The sequence below is a fragment of the Saimiri boliviensis genome, chromosome 8 (assembly GCF_048565385.1).
Source record: "Saimiri boliviensis isolate mSaiBol1 chromosome 8, mSaiBol1.pri, whole genome shotgun sequence".
Lineage (NCBI taxonomy): Eukaryota > Metazoa > Chordata > Mammalia > Primates > Cebidae > Saimiri > Saimiri boliviensis.
Window position 1 is genome coordinate 38,440,857 of NC_133456.1, and position 22,719 is coordinate 38,463,575.

At 37.9% G+C, this 22,719-nt stretch overlaps 1 protein-coding gene across 2 annotated transcripts in view; it reads left to right on the top strand.

The window, feature by feature from the left end:
- Positions 1-22,122, top strand: part of CCDC80 (coiled-coil domain containing 80) — a 36,399-nt gene extending 14,277 nt beyond the window's left edge. For both annotated transcript variants that reach the window (XM_010345992.3, XM_039477345.2), the window contains 5 exons: positions 8,356-8,492; positions 10,299-10,447; positions 17,488-17,591; positions 20,130-20,210; positions 21,627-22,122. In XM_010345992.3, the coding sequence (XP_010344294.3) occupies positions 8,356-8,492; positions 10,299-10,447; positions 17,488-17,591; positions 20,130-20,210; positions 21,627-21,973 (818 nt within the window). In that variant the 3' untranslated portion in view covers positions 21,974-22,122. The remainder of the gene's footprint in view (positions 1-8,355; positions 8,493-10,298; positions 10,448-17,487; positions 17,592-20,129; positions 20,211-21,626) is intronic.
- Positions 22,123-22,719: the final 597 nt, after the last annotated feature.

Below are 22,719 nucleotides of genomic sequence, written 5' to 3' on the forward strand. Positions count from 1 at the left end.
CCTGCCTACTATTCCAGACTTTTCTGGCCCTTGAAAGCAGTGGCGCGCTTCCAACTACAGTGTGGGCTGTACTCACCAGCTGGTCCATCTTGCTAAACATCTTTGGACACCACTGATGAACCTACAAACACCAAGAAACTTACCTTAAGTAAGATTTTAGGCTTTCATCTAAAGGGAAGTTATTTATGCTTGAGCAAATTCCAATGCCTATCTGGTTTTATCAGCACAGAATATATTGCATGTGGCGTTTAAAATGGCCTAACATATAGAGTCATTCTTTCTTGTTAGTGGTATAAAATATCAGTCAAGGACAGGAATGTTGGGTGTGTATGTTAAGTGAATGGATTACAAAGTTTGTCATACAGGAAGAAGTTGCTGGCTAAAGGCACTTCACTGCAGAATGAAAAAAGAAGTAGGGGGAAACATACAGCCAGCATGTTTCTTTCTTAGCAATATTTAGAGATGAAAAATATTTTAACATTGGCATTTTATCACCAGATATTAAGAGCTAGAATACCCAGGACATTTAATAGGGCAAGGGAAGTTTTTTTATAGCTTCTTTTAAAGAAAGGAGAGTTTGAGGGTAATCAAGAGAGGTGGCAAAGTTCATGGAATATGGCAACAAGGAGGGAGAAAATGTTGATTTCTTACTATCTAAGGACTTGATAAGTGAATTTCTAAAATAAGAATGATAGGCCGGGCACAGTGGCTCACGCCTGTAATCCCAACACTTTGGGAGGCCAAGGTGGGTGGATCACTTGAGGCTAGGGGTTCGAGACCAGCCTGGCCAATGTGGTGAAATCCCATCTCTACTAAAAGTACAAAACTTAGCTGGGAGTGGTGGTGCATGCCTGTAATTCCAACTACTTGGGAGGTTGAGGCAGGAGAATTGGACCTGAGGCGAAGGTTGCAGTGAGCCGAGATCCTGCCAGTGCACTCTAACCTGGGTGACAGAGTGAGATTCTGTCTCAAAATGATAGATAGATAGATAGATAGATAGATAGATAGATAGATAGATAGATAAATTTAAATGAGAATGATAGTATACAAATCAGCCTAAAATACCCTTTCTGTCTTTGATCCTGCTGAATAGAATTTTTCTTTCTAGAGAAGCCTTATAGTCATCAGGATCCATAACAATTCAAAGATACTGCTTTGCCTCTGGGGCAGTCCTAAAAAATTGACCCTTTGCCCCCAACTCCTCCTTTCATCAGTAGTGACAGTGCCTGGCAGCTGCCTTCTCTAGACCCTGCAACACTAAGCTGGGGGGAGAGGCTGGATGAGTGTTCAGACTTCCACATACCAGCTGTGTGTCCCCCCTTGCTTACTTAATCTTTACTTATCAATCATTCTGTGCCCTGGGGACTAGAGAGCCTGTCTCCTAACCTGCTCGGTCTTCTCAGTCCACTGACCTTGCTGCATCCAACATCAAGCATATCAATGTCAAGACTAATCCCAGACATTCCAAAGGGGGAAAGTGCCTGCTATGTCAAATGTTACACGACAAGTGTTTGAAGAATGTAGCAGAGGGATTTGCTCTTCCAATTGTAGTCATCAGATAAGGTATTAAAAATATCAGAGAATTTTGAAAAGTAGCTTGATTTAATGGAAGGGCCTTGAAAAATGAGTAGCCTTTTTTTTGATAGGGTGATGACTCGATCAAGGCATTTTTGTTTTTAATTTTTCAAAGAAATTTTTTTTTTAATTTCCAAAGTCAAAACTGTATAAAAAGGTTTTCTACAGACAAGTCTTGTATCCATTCTTGACCCCTTTACCCCACTATTCTCTGCCCCCACAGGTAATCTTATAATTCCTTATTTATTCATTTAGTACTTTTTAAGACAAATACAAATAAATACCTATACATTTTTTCTTTTTATACAAAATATAGCATGTATTTTATGTATATTGTTCCACACCTTGCTTTTTTCACTAAAAATATTTCTAGGATCTTTTTTTATGAGTATATAGCAATCTTCCCCATTTCTTATCAAAAACTTCTGAGATTCTATTATGGTTTAAACATTTTGTCTGTGGACACTTGGACTATTTTCAATATTTTGTTCTTAAACATGTATCACACATACATAGAGTGATATATGAACAAGGTTACTATTAATTGTGACATTGTGTGTACATCTAAGAAGCAGGATTGTTAGACCAAATAGAAAATGTAGTTTGAGTTGATATTTCCTGATTTCTCTCCATACAAGTTGAATTGTGTTACAAATCCACCAGCAATGTTTAAAAGTGTTTATTTCCCCAAATCTCTCCAATTAATGTATGTGATCAAACTTTTGGATACTTTTGGCTATTGTAGTATGTGAAAAATGGTATAAGTATAGGGTAGTGTTGGTTTGTGTTTCTCTTTTTATGCATATGATTGAACACCTTTTCGTGTTTAGGGAACATTTACATTTCCTTTTTAGTGTTCTTTGTCCATTTTTCTATTGGGTTGTCATCTTTTTCATCTCAATGAGTAGGTACTCTATATAAATTGGAAAAAAGTTCAGACGTCCCTTTCTACTCCAAGATAATGACTCATTTGTTTAGGAATGAGGTCCAGGAATCTATATTTTCAAATGTTGCTCAGATGATTCTGATTTGCTATTAGATTTGACCTAGAGCAGAAGGCTGAGTAGAGGACAAGAGGGAAAGAGAGGGCTAGAAATGTAGTTTGGCACCTGAAATTAGATTTCTAATACCAAGATGAATTCAAACTTTATATGTAAACCATATGTAGTCACTAAATATTTCTGAATATATTTTTCAAATATATTTTAAATAACTGTAAAGTTTGATGGAGTCAATCTGTAGGACAGCAAATCAGTTGGACAGGACACACTATTAAATAAGACAAGTTGCTCTTTCTAGAGAACAAGTGATCAGGAAATGGCCAGGGTAGTCCCACCTATAAATTCAATCAGATCACTCCTCCCACAGTAGGGTAGTAGATAGGAAAATGACCCACTCATAGAGTAAAAGAGGAGTAAGTAGATCAATTGCAAAGTAATTTAAACTTTCTATTTCCAATCAAAAGGAAGTAAGTCGCAGCTGGAGGTTAAGGTTATCATAACTGAAATTACCTGCCATGGACTGCTCAGCACTTCTGGCAATGTTCTTGGGGTAAAAGCAATTTAGCTTCTTCCGGCATCTATCTCCAGGTTTATCTAAAGCACAACCAAGAGATTTTTGGCCCCTACTGACTTCTTGAAAAGAATATATTTTAAATGCCTTACAAATATGTTTTATTTAAAAGATCTAATGCATGCAAAACCAAATTTAGAAAATAAATATATAGGAATGTGTTTTCTCAAATTACATTAGACTGTGTTGCAGGTTCACAAGATCAAAGGAAATTGTGAAGGTTTTATGGTGGGTTTTCCACACAGTCCCAGAATCACTCACCTTAGCTATACCTTACTACTGTCTTTTTCATATGATACCCTTCTTAGGGGAGATGTATAATGATTACCAAATCTTTACTGAATGCTGGTTGTATGCTAGGAACTGTGCCAGGCTGAAAGGATATAAAAGATGACCAAAACTCAGTCCCTATCATAGGATTATTCATATCTAGGGGAAAGACAGATATGTAAACAATTGGTTGCAATGGAAGGTGATTCACATTATTACAGAAGAATGCCAAAATGTTGAGTGCAGAAGTGAGGTAAAGACCTCCTGCATAGACAATAAGGAGTACTCATGGGGATTAGCATTCCAAGAAGAGAGGGCGTGTTTCTAGAGACTGAAAAGAGAGGGCTGGAGCATAATGTATGGAGGAAGAGTTAATAGGTAAGTTAAATAATGCCATAAATGATCTTGTATGCTATGACAAGGATTTGGATTTTCTCCTCTGGGACAGTAGCTCTTTGTCCTTAGAATGCATAACAACTACCCAGCAAACTTTTAAAATGCAGATTCCTGGGCATTACCACCAGTGATTCTGAGTCAATTGACCTGGATCCAAGGATTGTAATTTTAACAAGGACTCCTGGTGATTGTGATGAAGGTGGATAGTGGATCATACTTTTGAAAACTGCTAGAAGAGGTTGGGAACTCTTGAAGCAATGCAAGTAGTCCAGGCATTGGTGAAATTGCCTGAATTTAGGCAAGAGAAGGTTGGAGGAGGAGAATCCATGGATGTCACAAGGAAAGCAGTTACAGACAGAAGCTTTAGGCATAATGTCTAGCATGCAGTTGGTGTTTGATATGTTACAACTGAAGCTGAATTTTCTGCAGTGTCATTGCTGTCTATAATTAGTTGTGAAAGGAAAAATACATGAAGAAATTTAGTACTACCTGAATTTGACTAATGTTGGGGTTGGAATTTTTAAAGGATGGCACTCTAGGCACATGTCCCACCTCTAGGGCCAGTCCTTATCAGCACATACAGAGTTCACTTTCCCTGGCTATCCCTCACCTCAATAATCCCAGCAAATGGGATTGAATTTATGAAGCATGTTAGCTGGATCAGAAGCATGTAGATAGTTTAGAGACTGTTTCCTAAAGAATTTTTCCTTCTGGCTGAGTGTAGTAACTCATGCCTATAATCCCAGCACTTTGAAAGGCTGAGGTGGGCAAATCACTTGAGGTCAAGAGTATGAGACCAGCCTGGCCAACATGGCAAAACCCTGTCTCTACTAAAAATACAACAACAACAACAAAAATCAGCTGGGCATAGTGGCACATGCCTGTAATCCCAGTTACTCAAGAGGCTGAGGTGGAAGGATCACTTGAACCACAGAGGCAGAGGTTGTAGTGAGCCAAGGTTGCGCCACTGCACTCCAGCTTGGGTGAAAGAGCAAGACTCCATCTCAAAAATAATAATAATAATTTAAAAAAAAGAATTTATCCTTCTAAGCTCTGTAATCCTTACAAGGATTAGTGAGTTTAAATAGAAGTTGGATAAATTTAACAAGAACCTGCCAAGTCTATGTTGCTTTTCCAGACTAAAGAGAACCTCTGGTTTACCAATTCCCAATTTAGACAAAATACAGAGTTCAAGAAAGACCTGTAGCAGGAGCAGGAGCTGAGACAGGATGTGGCTTCACACATACTGGCATAGAGTGGACTCTCTCCTGCTGTTGAGTTGCCCCCACCTTAGTCTGATCCAGTGATGATCAGTACTTTCATTATTTTCCTTTGGCAGATTCTCCTACTCAGCAGAAACATGTAAATATTCCTGTAATCTGAGAGTGCAAAATATTTTATTTTTAATGTTGGTTGAAATATTTCAGAAAACATTTTTTTGAAAGAAAATAGGCTATGAAGTTGGTTTCTTGCCATGTACTAGTAAAGCAAAGTTTACCTTAAATCTTGGTCCTGGGTCCTCTTTACCCTTGACCATGAGGCATTTTGGCATAGCAGAAGAATACTGGGTGGGAATGAGATCATGCCACCTGAGTCCTATCCTTACTCTATCATTAACCTACAATGTGAACTTGAGCAAGTCATTCCTCACCTTAGGGTCTTGACAGATTAGATTCTCTGAGAAACAGATTCTGAGACTCTGAGTTTTGCCTGCAGGCAGTTAAAGTGGTATATTCTCGAAACAATACTTATGAGGGGTGAAGGATACAAGACTGGACAGGGAGAATTTGAGCTGCAATAGAGTCTCTTCAGAATTGCCCACTTTGAGACAAAGGGGATAGCTTTTATATCTATCCCCTCTTCTACTACATCAACCATTGAATGTGAGCTATCCCCGGGTAGGGGTGTGTCTTGGGGAAAGATGGCTCTCTTCTAAGCAGATCAATTGTCAAAGATCTAGCTGCTTATATTCACAGCAACCTTAGTTCTGAACATAGGATCTGGACAGCACACCATCGTGTCCACTACAGTTTCCTTAGTTTCAACCTTAATAATGTGATGGCGGCGGGGGGGTGGTGGTGCAGATAATGTCTATATTCAGTTATCTATTGCCATAATAAGGCGAGGTAGCAAAGACCACAAACATTAGTGGAACATACAGTAAACATTCATTTAGTGACAAGTTTCTAGGGTTCAGCTGATCTGAGCTGGGCCTGGTTAGGTTTGCTCATGTATCTGCAGTTGGCTATAAGTTGGGTAGGAGGTTCTGCTGATCTTGGCTGAGCTTGTACAGATGTTGGGGGGTCAATGGGCTGTCAGCTGACCTGGGGTAGCCTTGGTTAAAATGAGAACAAGGTAGTTTGGCTTGACTGATCCCCTAGCAAGCTGGCGTGGACATATTCTCACGGCAATGGCAGAAGTAAGAACAATCCCTAACCACATAGGCCCATTTCTAGCCTCTGCTATGTCATTGTACTAGTATCCCATTGGCCAAAGTAAGTGATATAGATGAGCTCAGAATCAAGAAGAAGTACAGCTCAACTCATTTTCCATATGAAGAAACTGAAGTTATTGGGCAAACAGTATAGGCATGGGGCGGGGGACGGGGATGAATTGGTTCTATATTAAAAATCTGCTGCAATCTCCAACTTCCTCCCATCTGAGCTATTCAGTGGTTTTTGTTACTTTATCCATTAAGTAGATTCTAATGGTCTAATTCTGGTTCTAAACAGGAGCTTGAACTCTGTCCGAGTTATTAATTTCTGAATCTATTACTCAGCACAGAATCAACTCTGAACATTGGTGATAAATATTACATTGGTGATAAATATTACAAAAGTAAGAATGAATGTATGCTGGGAATTAAAAATTGTAATTCCTAAGTACAAGGTAAAATCAGGTTTGTAAAGTCTCAGAATCAGAACATTAGTTGTTAAGGACGTTTAGAAAAAGTAGTTTTTCAATGATTTTTATTATTATTATTACTAGTCACAAAGTTAAATATGTTCCTCATTAAAATTTGAATAACAGGTATGCAGAGTAAACAATAAAAGTTTTCACTTCACTTTTTCCTGTGGACTTTTTCCTATGTGTATTTCCATATGAATATATATTCTTTCATTTTTATTTCTTTCTAATGAAGAATAAAGTCATACTATGCATTTTGTTTTGCAACTTGCTTTTTATACTCAACAATACATATTTTAAAACATGAGTCCAATAATTGTAAATTAATTTAAATTTTGCTAATAACAAAATACACTTGAAAAATAGTTTTTATGCATGAGGCCTATCATTTTTTATGTTGCAGACAGTGCTTGTTCTCATATAGGCTCTCAGCTCCTGTTCCTTTGGACTACCTCCATGAAGCACTGTTACAACTTTGGGAAGGAAAACAGATTCTTTCCCCTGTCATTTTGATTTGCTTTGGAGAAATAAGGCTGCTTGTTTATACACTTTCAACAATCCTAATCAAATAAACAAAAGTAACAGTTAAATTATAATTGTCCCCTTTCACTAATAAAGAGCAATGTCTCTGGTACTCAAATTATAACGTCTTGTCTGCAAAATTGTGGTTGCTTTTACTGTGGCATCGTAGTATACTACAGTACTATTCACTGGGTAGTGATGTTGGTAATAGTGACAGGCTCTCATTTTTGTTTTTCCTGTTATTACATATTTGCTAACTTCAATTTTTTCACATTTGTTTTTAATATAGGGGATTATTTTACAGATAAAAGTTTTGGTAGGGTTGAGAGATATACTGTGACTTGAAAGAGAAGAAGTAAATAAAGCTCTTCTGTTCTCGAAAACGTTAAAATGCTTTCCCAACATACAAGTTGCCATATAAAGCCACTGATATCTTGATTTTCATGCTTCCCATTAACCTAGTGACACCTTCAGGAACCATTCTGAATTATAAGGATTGACTTGGGGGTGTTGATAATTGAAAAAAAATAGTGATTTAAAGTTTCCATAAATGGTCACATTTTGTTTGAAACTACATTCACTTACAAAATTTGCATTATGAATAGCTTGACTTCTTTTGGAGCCAAAATGAACCTGTGACTAGGTTTCAACAGAAACTCTATTTTTCTCTACAGGTATGTCATGCTTACTGGGTCCCAAAGGTAATTCTATACTAAAAATGAGGAGACTCAGAATTACGTTTAATAGAAATAGAACTTAACAAAAGTGCCTGGGTTAGTCTAGTTCCCTGTGAGGGTGAAGACTCACTCCCTGGGTGAGATGGCAGTCTTCTCCTAGGCATGACTCAACAGTCTCCACTCTGTTTGCTATGAACAGGATAAACAGAGATAGAACCTTGATCATCTATAGAAGAGTAGCTTTCAAAACTTTATTCATGTGTTTGTTTCTATATTTATTAATTTACTCTGAAACCTTTTGTTCAAACGCAGTGTGAATCGAATATATAAAACTAATGAAGCCTGGTGTGATTAGCCCCAGAGCCTTCACCCATTCACTTCCCAATGATTTCTGCCTTACTACACCCATATTTATTCACATTTTATTTGCCCTAAGATAATGAGAAACCCATGCGAGTGGTGGATGATGAAGACTTGGTAGACCAGCATCTCATCAGCGAGCTGAGGAAAGAGTACGGCATGACCTACAATGATTTCTTCATGGTGCTAACAGACGTGGATCTGAGAGTCAAGGTACAGTTTCTTATTTTGAATAATGTAGTGCTATTTCTTAGAATAGCAAATCTGAATTGTTTTGTTAATGAGTCCATTCAAGGTATGAGTAAGCATAAATTATTTTATAAACGGGAGGGTTTTGAGATGGGCCAAATTTTCCAGGTTGTCCTATGAATTTGCATCCAAAAATGTGGTTTCTAGAAAAGACTGAGTTGGAGTGACTTCCCACAGCCCAGCTACCTGACTCAGACTAAATTCTTTTCTAACACCAATGTTGTACATTCATAAGACACTGATTAAATAGCTATGATGTGCCAGGTCCTGGAGATAAAAGGTGAAGAGTGGTCTCTGCCTTCAGGAAACCCATATTTAACACAGGCCTATCTCAGAGGGATTTTTGCCTCCTGATCCATTGTGGACAAGACTTTGGGGTTTTATAACCACTTTCTTTCTATGCTTATGGACAAAGCTTCTGAACCATGAAAAACCATGCCATGTAATAATAACAATAACAAAAAGTTACTTTATCAAGTGCTTTTCTTATGCCTGGCCCTGTGTTCAACCCTTTGCAATCCTTATCTCACACGTCTAAGATAAATGCTAGTATTATTTTTGTTTCACAAAGGAAAAAACAGAGGCCCAGAATGGTTAAGTAACTATCCCAAGGTCATCCACCAGTTAGTGTTGAGCTTCATTCCCAAACAGGCTGGCTCCAGAACCCACTGTCTTAACAATCTGGCATACTGGCACTGTAACACTAAAAATACATTTTACTAAAGTTTATCTTAATACCTCTCTAACGCATTCCCTAAACAATTTTTAAAACAACTTATCAAAATGTTCTTTTAAAATTCCAGGATTCTGAAACCATGTGAAATGGGGAACATAAAAATTGTTCATGACAATGTCATCCATATACCATGCTTGTGTGAGAATCTTTAGGGGGAAAAAGGCTGTCCGTGCTATTACAACAGCTGACCCAACACACAATATTTTTCTTGATCTGGAGAGATGGCATCATTAGTTCATTCTGCACGTGTGTTGCCCCATCTTTAATGAGAGAATTGGAGCCAAATAATCTCTAAGGTCCTTACCAGCTCTTACATTCTGTGATTTACTGAACTCCCACTGAGGACAGAGCTTCAGGCCATGTCCAGGCTGCTCTCCAGCTTATGCTGATTATACTCAGCCAGCACCTGAATCTACCTCAGGTTGCTTTTATAAGTCCAGGCAGCTGTAATTCAGGAACCCGAATTTCACTGTCTTTCAGTTGGATCCCAACTTCTTTCTTTCTTTTTTTTGGATCCCAACTTATTTCTGAGAATATGTAAGCAAACATGACTTAATATTAAGTGATGCTTACTCAGTAAAACAATCCCTGGGACCACAGAACAGGACTTGGTGGAAATTTACTCTTATTGCTCAAATTACACACTCGAACATGTCATTCCATTTAGTTCCCTGTGTTAGGAACACTGTTTCTCACTTCTTCTCCAGTTGTATAGTAAATAGGAACCAGCTTAGTCCCAAAGGTAGAGGGGTGAACCTAGGACTTGTATGGTGAGGAAGGCATGGACCCTTTCCAATAAAAGGAGCATAGTTAAGAATTCCTTGTAAAAGAGGCAGTTGTTTCATGGACTCCGATCCTCAAAACATCAGCAGAGAGCCCTATTGCAGGAGAGCATTTATGAAGCAATGAGTCCTCCAGGCTCTGATTTCAAAGATTTCCCCAGAGCTCCCCTGAATTCTCACAGTTCTCTATTCTCTGAATAGAGAGAAGAGATGCACTTGTACATTAAATGCATTCTATTCTTTCTTAAACAGCAATACTATGAGGTGCCAATAACAATGAAGTCTGTGTTTGATCTGATCGATACTTTCCAGTCCCGAATCAAAGATATGGAGAAGCAGAAGAAGGAGGGCATTGTTTGCAAGGAGGACAAAAAGCAGTCCCTGGAGAACTTCCTATCCAGGTACATCACCTTTGGAGTCGCTAAAGAGGAAGGTGCAAATTCGTTCTGAGTGAGCTCATGCAAATGCCAAAGAAACACAAAGCCCACGTGTGTTTACAGAGAGTAACCTTGCAGTACAGAGAGTAATCTTGGAGTAGTCTGGCCACTGGGCTTAGTCTTGTCCTGTTGAAACGGCTTTGGTTGCAAGGCTGGCTGGGTTCAGCTCCAAGTGTCAATATGGATTTGGTGGCTCTGGATAGGTCTTTTCTCTCTTTTCTGTTCTTTTGTTGGTACAGAGAATAAAATTCTGACCTTCCAAGTAGGTTAATTTACTCCATCAGTAAATCTGGAGAGCTCTGCATGTAGTATTTTTATTTTACATATTGATTTATTAGGCCCCTTCTGGTTCCAAACAGGATTTGGCACACTGTGCTTGATTTTCCGCTTCCTTCCAGCTCTGCAGGAAGCAACAAAAGCCCCACTAAGACCTCAAAAGGAGAAATCCTCTTGACCCAGTTTCATGATTTTTTTCAACAGTGTCATTTATTGAAGGCCGTCTTCTAGCAACCCCAGTGTCCATGGGGGAGAAGCATAGCCATAGCACATAAACAACTCAATCTGTTACAGGACAGGGGTCCCAGTCCAGACCCCAAGAGAGGGTTCTTGGATCTCACACAAGAAAGAATTCAGGGCAAATCCACAGTGCAAAGTGAAAGCAAGTTTATTAAGAAAGTAAAGGAATAAAAGAATAGCTACTCCATAGACAGAGCAGCCCCCAGGGCTGCTTGTTGCCCATTTTTATGGTTATTTTTTGATGATATGCTAAACAAGGGGTAGATTACACATGGCTCTCCTTTATAGACCATATAGGGTGACTTCCTGATGTTTCCATGGCATTTGTAAACTGCCATCGTGCTGGTGGGAGCATAGCAGTGAGGATGACCAGAAATCACTCTCATCGCCATTTTTATTTAGGTGGTTTTTGGCTGGCCCCTTTACTGCGAGCTGTTTTATCTGCATGGTCTTTATGACCTGTATTTTGTGCTGACCTCCTGTTTCATCCTGTGACTTAGAATGCCTTAACTGTCTGGGAATGCAACCCAGTAGGTTTTAGCCTAATTTGACCCAGCTCCTATTTAAGATGGAGTTGCTTTGGTTTAAACACCTCTGACAAACCCACTTTTCTCCCTTCTCCTCTCCTCCCGCAATGTAGGATGAACCTTCTGCAGTGACTCTGGGGCCCTAGGAAGTGTAAAGCTGCAGAAATCCATACACAACAAACTCACAGAGGTCTCAGTATAAATACCATTCCAACTATACTGTGAGGTTAAGGGACTCCAGAAACCGAGCAAGCACGTAATGCATTTAGTGCTTGAGCCTCCAAGCAGAATCTTTACTCATGTTTCTAAAAGCACATTCTCTATATGTAGGTCACAACATTAAGAAAGATATGATTACTAAGTTGATAATCTGAATTTCTATAGATTCGTGAGGCTTGGGTCTTTTAAGATATAACATCATGATATACAAAGAGAGTAGAATTTACCATTATTCCAACTTTTTTTTTTTTTTGGAGACGGAGTTTCGCTCTTGTTGCCCAGGCTGGAGTGCAATGGCGCGATCTTGGCTCACCGCAACCTCTGCCTCCTGGGTTCAAGCAATTCTCCTGCCTCAGCCTCCTGAGTAGCTGGGATTACAGGCACACACCACCATGCCCAGCTAATTTTTTGTATTTTTAGTAGAGACGGGGTTTCACCTTGTTGACCAGGATGGTCTCAATCTCTCGACCTTGTGATCCACCCGCCTCGGCCTCCCAAAGTGCTGGGATTACAGGCTTGAGCCACGGCGCCCGGCCTTATTCCAACTTTTAAGTCTGCAACTTACTGGCTATGTTGACCCTATTCTTTTCAATTAACCTGCCTCAAAAATCTCTCACCCATAAAATGAAAATAACGATACAAGCAGCTCTATCTATCTTCATCCATCTCCATTTAACATTGCCATTACACCTGTCATCACTTTTTGTGTGCTAATCTCTGTGCCAAGCACTTCACCTTCATTCCCTAGTTTTACCCTTGCAAGAATCCCATGATCTAAATACTGTGACTATTGTCATGATGCAGGAGAGAGAACTGATGCCAGTGGAGATTAAGTAACTTTCTCTCATCACTGAGCTAGTGTCAGCTCTAAGAGTCAGTATCCTGAGATAATCTGAATCTCTAAATCTACCTTCTAATCTTATGCTCCTTTTGAAAATATAATGTGAATTTTTATTAGTTCTGAACCTGAAGGCCTAGCATTTGAAGCAAAGGAAGGTACTCTTAAAAGAACAGAATTTTGGACTTGAAAGGAACCTGGGGCTCTTCCTTCATCCAAATTCTTAATGCAGTACAAGTATCCGAAATGGAAATAGAAGGCACACACTTCCATAAGGACTTAAAACTCAATTCAGCCTTAAGCCCACCCTCCACTGAGAAAGGGCTCTGAGCTTCACTGAACAATGGCTTATCTCTGGGGGAGGGGGGAGGCGGGGGGGGGCACTAAAACACCAACTTCTGATCCAAGATCATCACTCTAGATGACAATAATTGAAGAGATTTATGATGGCCAGGCACAGTTGCTGACACCTGTAATCCCAGCACTTTGGGAGGCCGAGGTGGGCAGATCATGAGGTCAAGAGATGGAGACCATCCTGGCCAACATGGTGAAATCCCGTCCCTATTAAAAATACACAAAACTTAGCTGGATGTGGTGGCGCACACCTGTACCCCCAGCTACTTGGGAGGCTGAGGCAGGAGAATCACTTGGACCTGGGAGGTGGAGGTTGTAGTGAGCTGAGATCATGCCACTGCACTCCAGCCTGGTGACAGTGAGACTCTGTCTCAAAAAAAAAAAAACAAAAAAAAAAAAACAAAAAGAAAAGAAAGAAAGAAACAAATGATTTACACTAAGAGCTTTTTAAAAAAATTCTTTAGATGCTTTTCTTTTTTCTTTTTAAGCTAGAACTTCTTTAGGAGTTTATTTTTTATTTTAACAGTTGTAAATATATTCCAAGTTATAAATTCAAGACCTCAGTTCCCAAACCTTTGAATTAGGCTTCTAAATTTTATCTTTCTATTTATAAACTAGCAAATTTTTGCCATCACTTTTAAGAAGGCTTTGAATAATGTTTGATCTTGCTTATAAACCCAGTAATTAATCAACTTCATCATTTCACATAGGCATTATACATTTAATACATTTTTTTAATTATTTGAAATTAAGCAAACAAAATCTCTGAGTACTTAAATATCTGTAAGTTTAATAAGTTAATCTTACAAATACAGTAAATCTAATGTTTTCTTAGATGTTCCAAAAACTGCATACATTTAGTAAGATTTCAAGTTAGCCACGCATCTAAACTGATGACTTAATTACACGTTCTAATTTGGAGTTTCAAGTTGTCATTTTTTTAGGCCAAATTCTCTTAAGCTTCACAATAATATAAATTATACATATATGTGCGTATATATATAAATATATATACCTATATACAAACATATATATATACACACACATATAATTACTATTACTATATTACTATGATTTTGAGTCTTTGGAAACTTTTTCTTCTTAATTCTAAATCTTCCAGGGCTAGTGATCTATCCCAGTGAACTCAGGTTGCCCACACTATAAAACAGACAGTTATCCAGTTCATGGATGTTACTTAAAACCAGAGATTTGAGCCAGTCATGAGTTGACAGTCACAGACATCCTCAGAGATTCTTCTCACCATCCCTAGGTAGAGTGTCTTTTTATAAACACTATCTTATGGGTTTCAAATTTGAAAGGGAAAGCTGACATCTCAATTTTTTTTCACTCACAAACTCCTGTAATACTCCTGTAGGTTGATTACTTAACTTTTATATTTCTTTGATTCTTAAGAAATGTACAAACATTATACATCTAAAGTCTTTTGAACTAGACAGGGTCCTAAGATATGTAAATGTATTTCCCATCTAATGTAAGGGTTTTATGGGCTCTTATATTATTAATTACCATTACAGGAATATATATCTTTTATGGATATTCAGAGATACATATAATTACAATTTGGATGTCCCATGGCTGTGCCTGGCTTGTGGTCACCACTCCTAAGATCATTCCGCTAATAATTATAATTGATTTGAAGGATTAAAGTGGAATAGTGTACTACTTAAAGGCACGAGCAAGACAAAATGAGTTTGATTCTAGGTTACTCCATTTACTAACTGTCTGACCCTGAGCTAATTACTTAACCACTCTGGGCTTCAGTTTTCTCATTTGTAAAATGAAAATAATAAGTGTATTTTTGTTTAAGACTATTGTGAAGGGTACATTCAATACTAAAGGTAATGATGCCCCAGTACCTAGTACAAAGCAAGTACTCAATAAAAGCTACTTATTAGTAGTCCCTAGGGTCAGTTATTCTGGTCCTATAGAGAACTTTGCCATAAAGCAAGAGTTAACAGAAAGATTTAGTAAATACTCCAGAATTGAAACCCAGGCAAAGAGAAATAAAAAAGAAAAATTACAATTCTGCGATTAAACCAGTATCCAAATGGGAATTTTCCTTCAAGTGTGCTGAGTGGTTGGTGGGTTTACACAGGCTAGTTTCAGCTCACCAGACCCTGAAGCCAGTCTAGTCTTCAAGCAGCACTCATTTGGTTCAGGGTATAATCACCTTTCCCTAAGACGGAAGCCCCAAAGAGTGGGCAAATGCATACTAATTTGGGCGTGCCAGTTAAGAGAAGCAAACACATTCATAGCTTGTAAAGTTTTTATTTGGTGGGAAGCTAAAGTGACAGAAAAACAATTTGTCTAAAATAAGGGTCTAGGTCAGTTTCACAACTCTTGTTACATCTTTTGGAAGTTATTTCCTTCAGTGTCATGAGCTGGGACATTGCAACTTAATGTGAAGGTCTGTGGGAAGATGAATCATTACTTAGGGGAAATGACCTTCTCTTAGTTGTGTCTGGGACAGAGAGTCTGAGATCCCATCCCTCTCCAATCAGGACTGCATTCAGTGGTGCACATAGGTAAACAAACCAAAATAGACCTCACCTAAAATAGCCCCTTCCAGGACACCCTACAGCTCAGTGTGAGGCCAGGAAGGCTGGTCTGGTTTGCACACTGGCTAGGGGGCCAGCGCTGGTCTGGCATGCCTCCTACGGAAGCAGGAGAAGTACCAGAGACTGTCATGATTGTGATCCAACAGCAGTCACTGTTCCCTTTCCTAAGAAACCCTGGACAGTCTCAGAGACTCCTCTCTTCCCCTCTGTGCCAGACACATTCCTCTCCCTGTCCTCAGTAGAGATTTTAGTTTTTCTTTCCCTTTAAAAAACAACAAGCAGAGGAAGTGAATGTAATGTCACAGCAAGCAATACTTGGCAAGCCTTGCAACAGGCGTCCATTCAGAGGTTATGTTTCATCAAACTATCATTTTCTCTCATTCACCCAAACCACTATTCCCTCAAGATGCCATTTTCTTTGTAGTTGAAAATGCTCATGTTCACTCCTGATGCTAGAAACCAGTGTAGGAGCAAAGCCATGAATAAAATTCATGGGAGCAAAGCCATGAATAAAATTAACTGGCTGTCAGCCCTTTGAATGTACTAGCACCCTGTGGTCACCTGCACTGAAGGCAAAAAGCAAAACTCCAGTGAAGATTGAAGTTGAGACAACTGTATACAGTTGCCCCTTAGATGCATACCCTCTCTCTTTTATACCCTCTTTTTTTTTTTTATACCCTCTTGCAGACACTGATAGCACCAGCCAAAGTATCAGTGTCTCTGAGGGTGGTAGATCAGGGAAACCACTGGACCAGGAGTCAGAGAAGTGTCTGTATTTTGGTAACGTCTCTTAGATTTACTAGTTGGCAAGATATTCACTTCTCTAAGCCTTGTTTTGTTATCTGCATAATGGGGAAAATAACCTGCAGCCTCACTGACATCTAATGAAGAACCGTATTGCATTGGTGAAAGTGAGCTATAAAATGATACACAAACCTAAGGACTGAATAGGTTATTTTACAGTGCTGTGATGGATAGTGTCAATGTCTGTTAATAGATAAAGTTCTACATCTAGAAACCTGCAGATTAAGACATAATCTTCTATATCCATGTCATCATGTGGATAACTTGCACTGATAGGTTTAGAGTTTAATTCTTGCCTGTGAATAACATACTGCTATTTTTGATTTTAGAAGTAAGGAAAAACTGAAACTTTGGTGAATTGAGTGACACGCTCAACACCACCCAAAAAGACAAAAGCTTTTTCTACTACTCTACTGTGTTGGAACTGTAAAAGCAGAAACCAAGTTTACTATATATTCTAAAATCCTATGGTTCTGGGTTTAATACCATTCCACTTCATAGAAGTACTTTGTTAGCATTGGCTCTTATTAATAATAGGGTACATTTTAGAAATTGCATTTGCTGCTGGAAGAACCTGAGGTGACGGAGGAAGGTACATAGGGTTTTGTTTTTCCAGGAATCCTCTTTGAACCTTTAAATCACTTTCCCATTTTCCTTTTTTCTGTCACTGTAATCTACTTAAAATTCAGTTTTATTTTACTCTAAAGTTTTTTTTACAGTTTTACTCTATTTCCTATCCATATATTCATTTCTAAACCCCCTCCAAACTCTACCAGGAACTCTTCTAAGACCAGTTCTCTTCAGTTATCTTCTGAGTTTCTCATTTCTGTTGCTACAGTTTAATGTACAATTTTGGCCCGTCTTCATTGCATCTGAGAGCTTCATCTCTCCCCAAGTGACCTCATTAGTCATGGTGACCACACTCATGCTTGACACGTCATGCAAATGGCAAAGCAGAAAGACTGAAGTGACAACAGAAAAAATACAGGAGTGTGGTAATCATGGCTTTGAGAAGCTATGGGACAATTCTAAGGGTCAGTGTTTTGTTTTGTTTTGTTTTTCTGGGCACAGAAAAAAACTGATAGCCCAAGTCACTCTGGTTTCCTACACTGGTTTCTATTGTTTAAATCAGTAAGCAGTAATGGTGTCCTTCTGCCTTTTTTCCAGGTTCCGGTGGAGGAGGCGGTTGCTGGTGATTTCTGCTCCTAACGATGAAGACTGGGCCTATTCACAGCAGCTCTCTGCCCTCAGTGGTCAGGCATGCAATTTTGGTGAGTGGGAAGCCATCTCATTACTGCTTTCTCATACCACTCTCCTCCCAGTCAATTCTAAAATGGAACATAGAACCTGAGATCATCAAAATGATTCCCAGTTCAGACTGTAGGTTTCCAGACACATACTCTATTATATTGAGTATAACGTTGCTTTCAGACTGGAGCTTTAGTTGACTGTGGACTTTTTTTATTTCCTTCAATATTCTCTCCTCTTCAGTTCTTCTTCGTTCATGTGTTTGAAAATATCTTCTGATTTACTTTTAATGATCTGTATTATTTGTCTTCCGCTTTTTTTTTGTTTTATCTCACTTAGGTATTATCATTCACTTAGGTAATACTTGAATATCTACTTATATACCATCATTGGATACTCCATAGATTAAATATCTTTTTATAGTAATGGCTCTGAGAATTAATATATTAATTGAAGCAGGCTATATTGCCCTTCTCTTAAAAAGGATTTTTATCTTCAAAACTCAGAAGATGTAGTGAAAGAATTTTTTTTTTATCATTAGGAGAAATACCTAATGTAGATGACGGGGTGATAGATGCAGCAACCACCATGGCATGTGTATACCTATGTAACAAACTTGTACATTTTGCACATGTACCCCAGAACTTAAAGTATATTTTAAAAAACCTTAAATAAAAGGATTTTTATCTATAGCAGAGCACTAAGAAAGTAGAAAGATCTCTTAAATACAACCTTATTTTTAAAACAAGCAGGCCAAAGGAAAACATGTTTTTTGTTTTGTTTTGTTTTGTTTTTGTAGTGAATTGCTCAGTAGTTTGAAAACTAATATATGCTTTACTTAACAAACATTTTTATTCTAGTGTCCTAAAAGAGCTAATATCATTTTGGATCTGGATATATAGGCAGTGGTAAAATGAATAGTTAATAGAACTTACTACTAAGTTCATTGATGAATCAAGAGATGACTACAATTTCAAAAGTAGAAGTCATAAGTGAAATCTCCTGTGAGATATGCCTCTGCAGAAGGAGAATTTTGAGAGATTCACTGGGCAGGGCAGGCAGGGGGAAGTAGCTAAGGACAACAGATTAAAAAATTCTCCATGGAACATAGATGAATCATCATTATTTTGATGCTCTACTAGGAGGAAGAATCATCTCTTAGTCAGAAAATATACTTGATTTTTTAAAAAAAGGGCAGCAGTGTACGTTTTGAAAAGCATCAACACAGTCAAGGTCCTTGTTATGACCCAGTATGTGTAGATTATAAGTACATTTTAATTTTAAGATATGAATTAACTCAAGGAAGGCCAAAACCAAGCTCATAATGGTAAAAACAATAGAAAATTCAGAAATTTTTGTTTATACTCCTATGACCAAGGTTAATAATTTAAGACTTCACGTTAACATACAGATTTGATTGTGCCAGTATTCTTAAGCACCCTTTAAATTATTTATAGGCACCAATGCTGCCAGTTAAGACAGAAGTTCTTACAGCAGTTAAGAACCTTTACAAGAAAAATATAAATAAAGCCAAGGTTGTTAATTTTCCAAAGATACTTTTGTGGCAGCTATTTGGTGGTACTTTATTTTTAAATCTCTGCACACAGAGCCTATGTCACATTGGTGAAAGCAAATCCTTTTGTAATATTCCCGAAATGTGAACAAGTCATGTTCAAATATATTAATTAATGAATAATTAAATTCGTGATCTTCCCTTTGGAAAACATGACTAACTGATATGTAGAACAGAATATTTCACTTCTCTGGTAAAAGAGTAAAGGTGAAAAAAAATTTTTTTGAATAGCATTTTGCCTGGATTTTAGCTTCTCCTTAGAAGAGCCCTTCCATGGCAGTGTTCAATTTTCTCACCTGGACAATAAACAGCACCAACCACCTTATAATTAGTTCCAAGTTATTACCCTGACTAGGCTGGGATTTTATTTGAAACTGTGAAAGCTTGATATGATGGCTTGACAGTCCCTTTGGCCTCCTATTTTCTTTCTCTGGAATCTCTTCATGTGCACTTTGTCTTCAAAAGAATTCCAACAAGCTACCAAGGCATGACCTTCCCTCCTGTCCTGAAACTTTAGCAGAGGATATGAAAGCAAGCTATGCTTGCCTAAATGTTTTTTCTTTGAATCCTCTAATTTAGTGATTAAAAACCTATCCTTTAAGCCAACAGTTTTGTGTGAGGAAGCGAACAATTTCTTTAACCATCACAATTGATCAAATCTGTAGTCTTCTCTCTGAAAGTTATCTATAAAAGCTGTTATAAATTCAGAACACTAGCTTAGATCAGCTCAGATATTTTAATGTTCTAATGGCTTCTTTTTTTTTTTTTGTAATTTAGTAGAATGAGAATCAGTTGGTCTTCTTCAAGGTTTTAAAAAGTATTTCCTTCCTATGGTAAATATTTAAAATAGATTATTCTTCTCAATCAGGTTATGCTCTATATTCTTTTTAAATTTAAGAGATTTTTAATTGTCAGATATCAGGGCTTTGAAGTAAAAGATGACTTCTAATCCTTTCCTCTAATTCTATGGTTTTCTTTTTTCTCTCAGGTCTGCGCCACATAACCATTCTGAAGCTTTTAGGCACTGGAGAGGAAGTTGGGGGAGTGTTAGAACTGTTCCCAATTAATGGTAATGTGTTGTTTTCTTGAAACAGTATGAACTAGTGTTAAGTTCAGTTAAATTACATTATGTTATATGCCAACAGGGGTGTACCTCTAAGTGAACAAAGTTCATTGAATCTTCCTCCCACCTCATGCATTTGTGCATGTGTGCACGTTGTGTGCATGGGATACGTACGGGAAGGGGTGTGGAGTATGAGAACTAATAATATTTTTTAATATAAAACCATTCAAAGTAACAGTAAAGATATCTATTTTTCTTAACTAAAATCATGCTTTTTGGGGTCCATATAGGCACTTATAGTTTACAAAGCATTTTCTTCTATTTTATATCATTTAATTCTCACAATAGTTTTATTTGGGCACATAGGTCATAGCTCATTGATTCTCTTTCAGTAGATAAGGACATACACTTAAAGGCTCAGAGAAGCTGAAAGAAAATGACTATTAGGCTGGGCATGGTGGCTCATGCCTGTAATCCTAGCACCTCGGGAGGCCAAGGCAGGTGGAACACTTGAGGTCAGGAGCTCAAGGCCAGCCTGGCCAATATGGTGAAACCCCATCTCTATTAAAAATACAAAAATTAGCCAGGTGTGCTGGTGTGGGCCTGTAATCCCAGCTACCAGGGAGCCTGAGGCAGGAACCTGGGAGGGAGAGGTTGTGGTGAGCCAAGATCACACCACTGTAGCACTCCAACCTGGGCAACAGAGCAAGACTCCATCTCAAAAAAAAAAAAAAAAAAAAAAAAAAAAAAAAGAAAGGAAGAAAGAAAAAGAAAAATAAAAGAAAATGACTGTGGACTGAAGGTTTCAGAAAGCAAATCCAGTCTTCTCTTCCAAAACCAAGCTTTTTAAATAAAATAACGTGTGTAAAATACTTGGCAGAGTGCTGGACACAGCAGATGTGAAAGTATCAGCTCCTTTTCTTTTTCCCCTTTATTCTTTTCACTATCCACAATAGTTTAAATGTACATCTAGACCTTAACATAATTGATATGTTCACTTTTAACAATGAAATAAGCTTTTTATTATAAAGGTGTGTCAAAAGGAAAGCTTTGGTTACAGAGAAGTAACTAAACTAATTGGAAATAAACTTCGAATTAAAAACTTTATAATCCTTGTTAGTGACAAATTTTAAGGAAAAATTAATCTTGCTGGGATTAAGGAATTGGTAGTATATTTTGTAACATTCCTACAAAAGACACACTATGTGCCCCAAAGTTTGATACTAATCATGTTGCAGAACAACAAGGACATATAATTTCTAGCAGAAAAAGCCCCAGCAAACTTCTTTACTTAGATTTTGAACTAGAGAGAACAGGTTTATGGGTCCTCCCTATTCTCACAGTGATTTCTTCTCACTTTAATATTTTCATGGGCTTTGACTCCTTAATCCACTAACAACAACTATTCCAATGTTATTCTAGGGAGCTCTGTTGTTGAGCGAGAAGATGTACCAGCCCATCTGGTGAAAGACATTCGTAACTATTTTCAAGTGAGCCCGGAGTACTTCTCCATGCTTCTAGTTGGAAAAGACGGAAATGTCAAATCCTGGTATCCTTCCCCAATGTGGTCTATGGTGATTGTGTACGATTTAATTGATTCGATGCAACTTCGAAGACAGGAAATGGCGATACAGCAGTCACTGGGGATGCGCTGCCCAGAAGATGAGTATGCAGGCTATGGTTACCATAGTTACCACCAAGGATACCAGGATGGTTACCAGGATGACTATCGTCATCATGAAAGTTATCACCATGGATACCCTTACTGAACAGAAATATGTAACCTTAGCCTCAGCCAGTTTTCTCTGCAGCTGCTAAAACCACATGTGGCCAGCGCCATTCTTCCACACTGCATACTACATTCCCTTTTTTTTTTCAGTGTTTTTCTAAGATTAAATAAATAGCAAACTTTCACCTATTCATGAGTTATTATTGAAACCTTAAATCATAAAGACATTTAAAAGAAATGTTATTCTAGCTGGAGAGGCTCTAGGGCTAAATGATGATACTGAAAATAGATATTATTTTCCTTTTCTTGGTATATAAAATTATATAAAATATGTATTTATAGCTCTTTCCTTACTTTTGTGTTAATTGGTAAGTGAAAACTGTTAAAATTAAAGATCACGCCACAAATGTTTTCAGAAAACATCTGAAAAGATAAAACAAAGAACAAATAACTTTTAACACATTGAAATTAACACTTTTTGAAATGCCAGTCTGAAAATAATTAATAGCTCTGCTTTGTATGAGTTTCTTTTATGAAACTTGATATGACAGGAGTCCAGTGATACTGGTCACAATAACCAGAGAAAGTACCAAGCCAGCTTTGTTACAGCCACTTTCTGCCCTGTTTCTGTTATCTTTAGTGTTTTTTCATACATAAATCAGGGTCCAAGAAATCCTCACCAGAATCTGGCACTGCAGCCAGACGTGATACTTCCAGAGTTCTAGTAGGCTGCTATGGAATTTCTGGCATGAAAAATCTAGACCCCTCACACTTTACCCCCTGTGC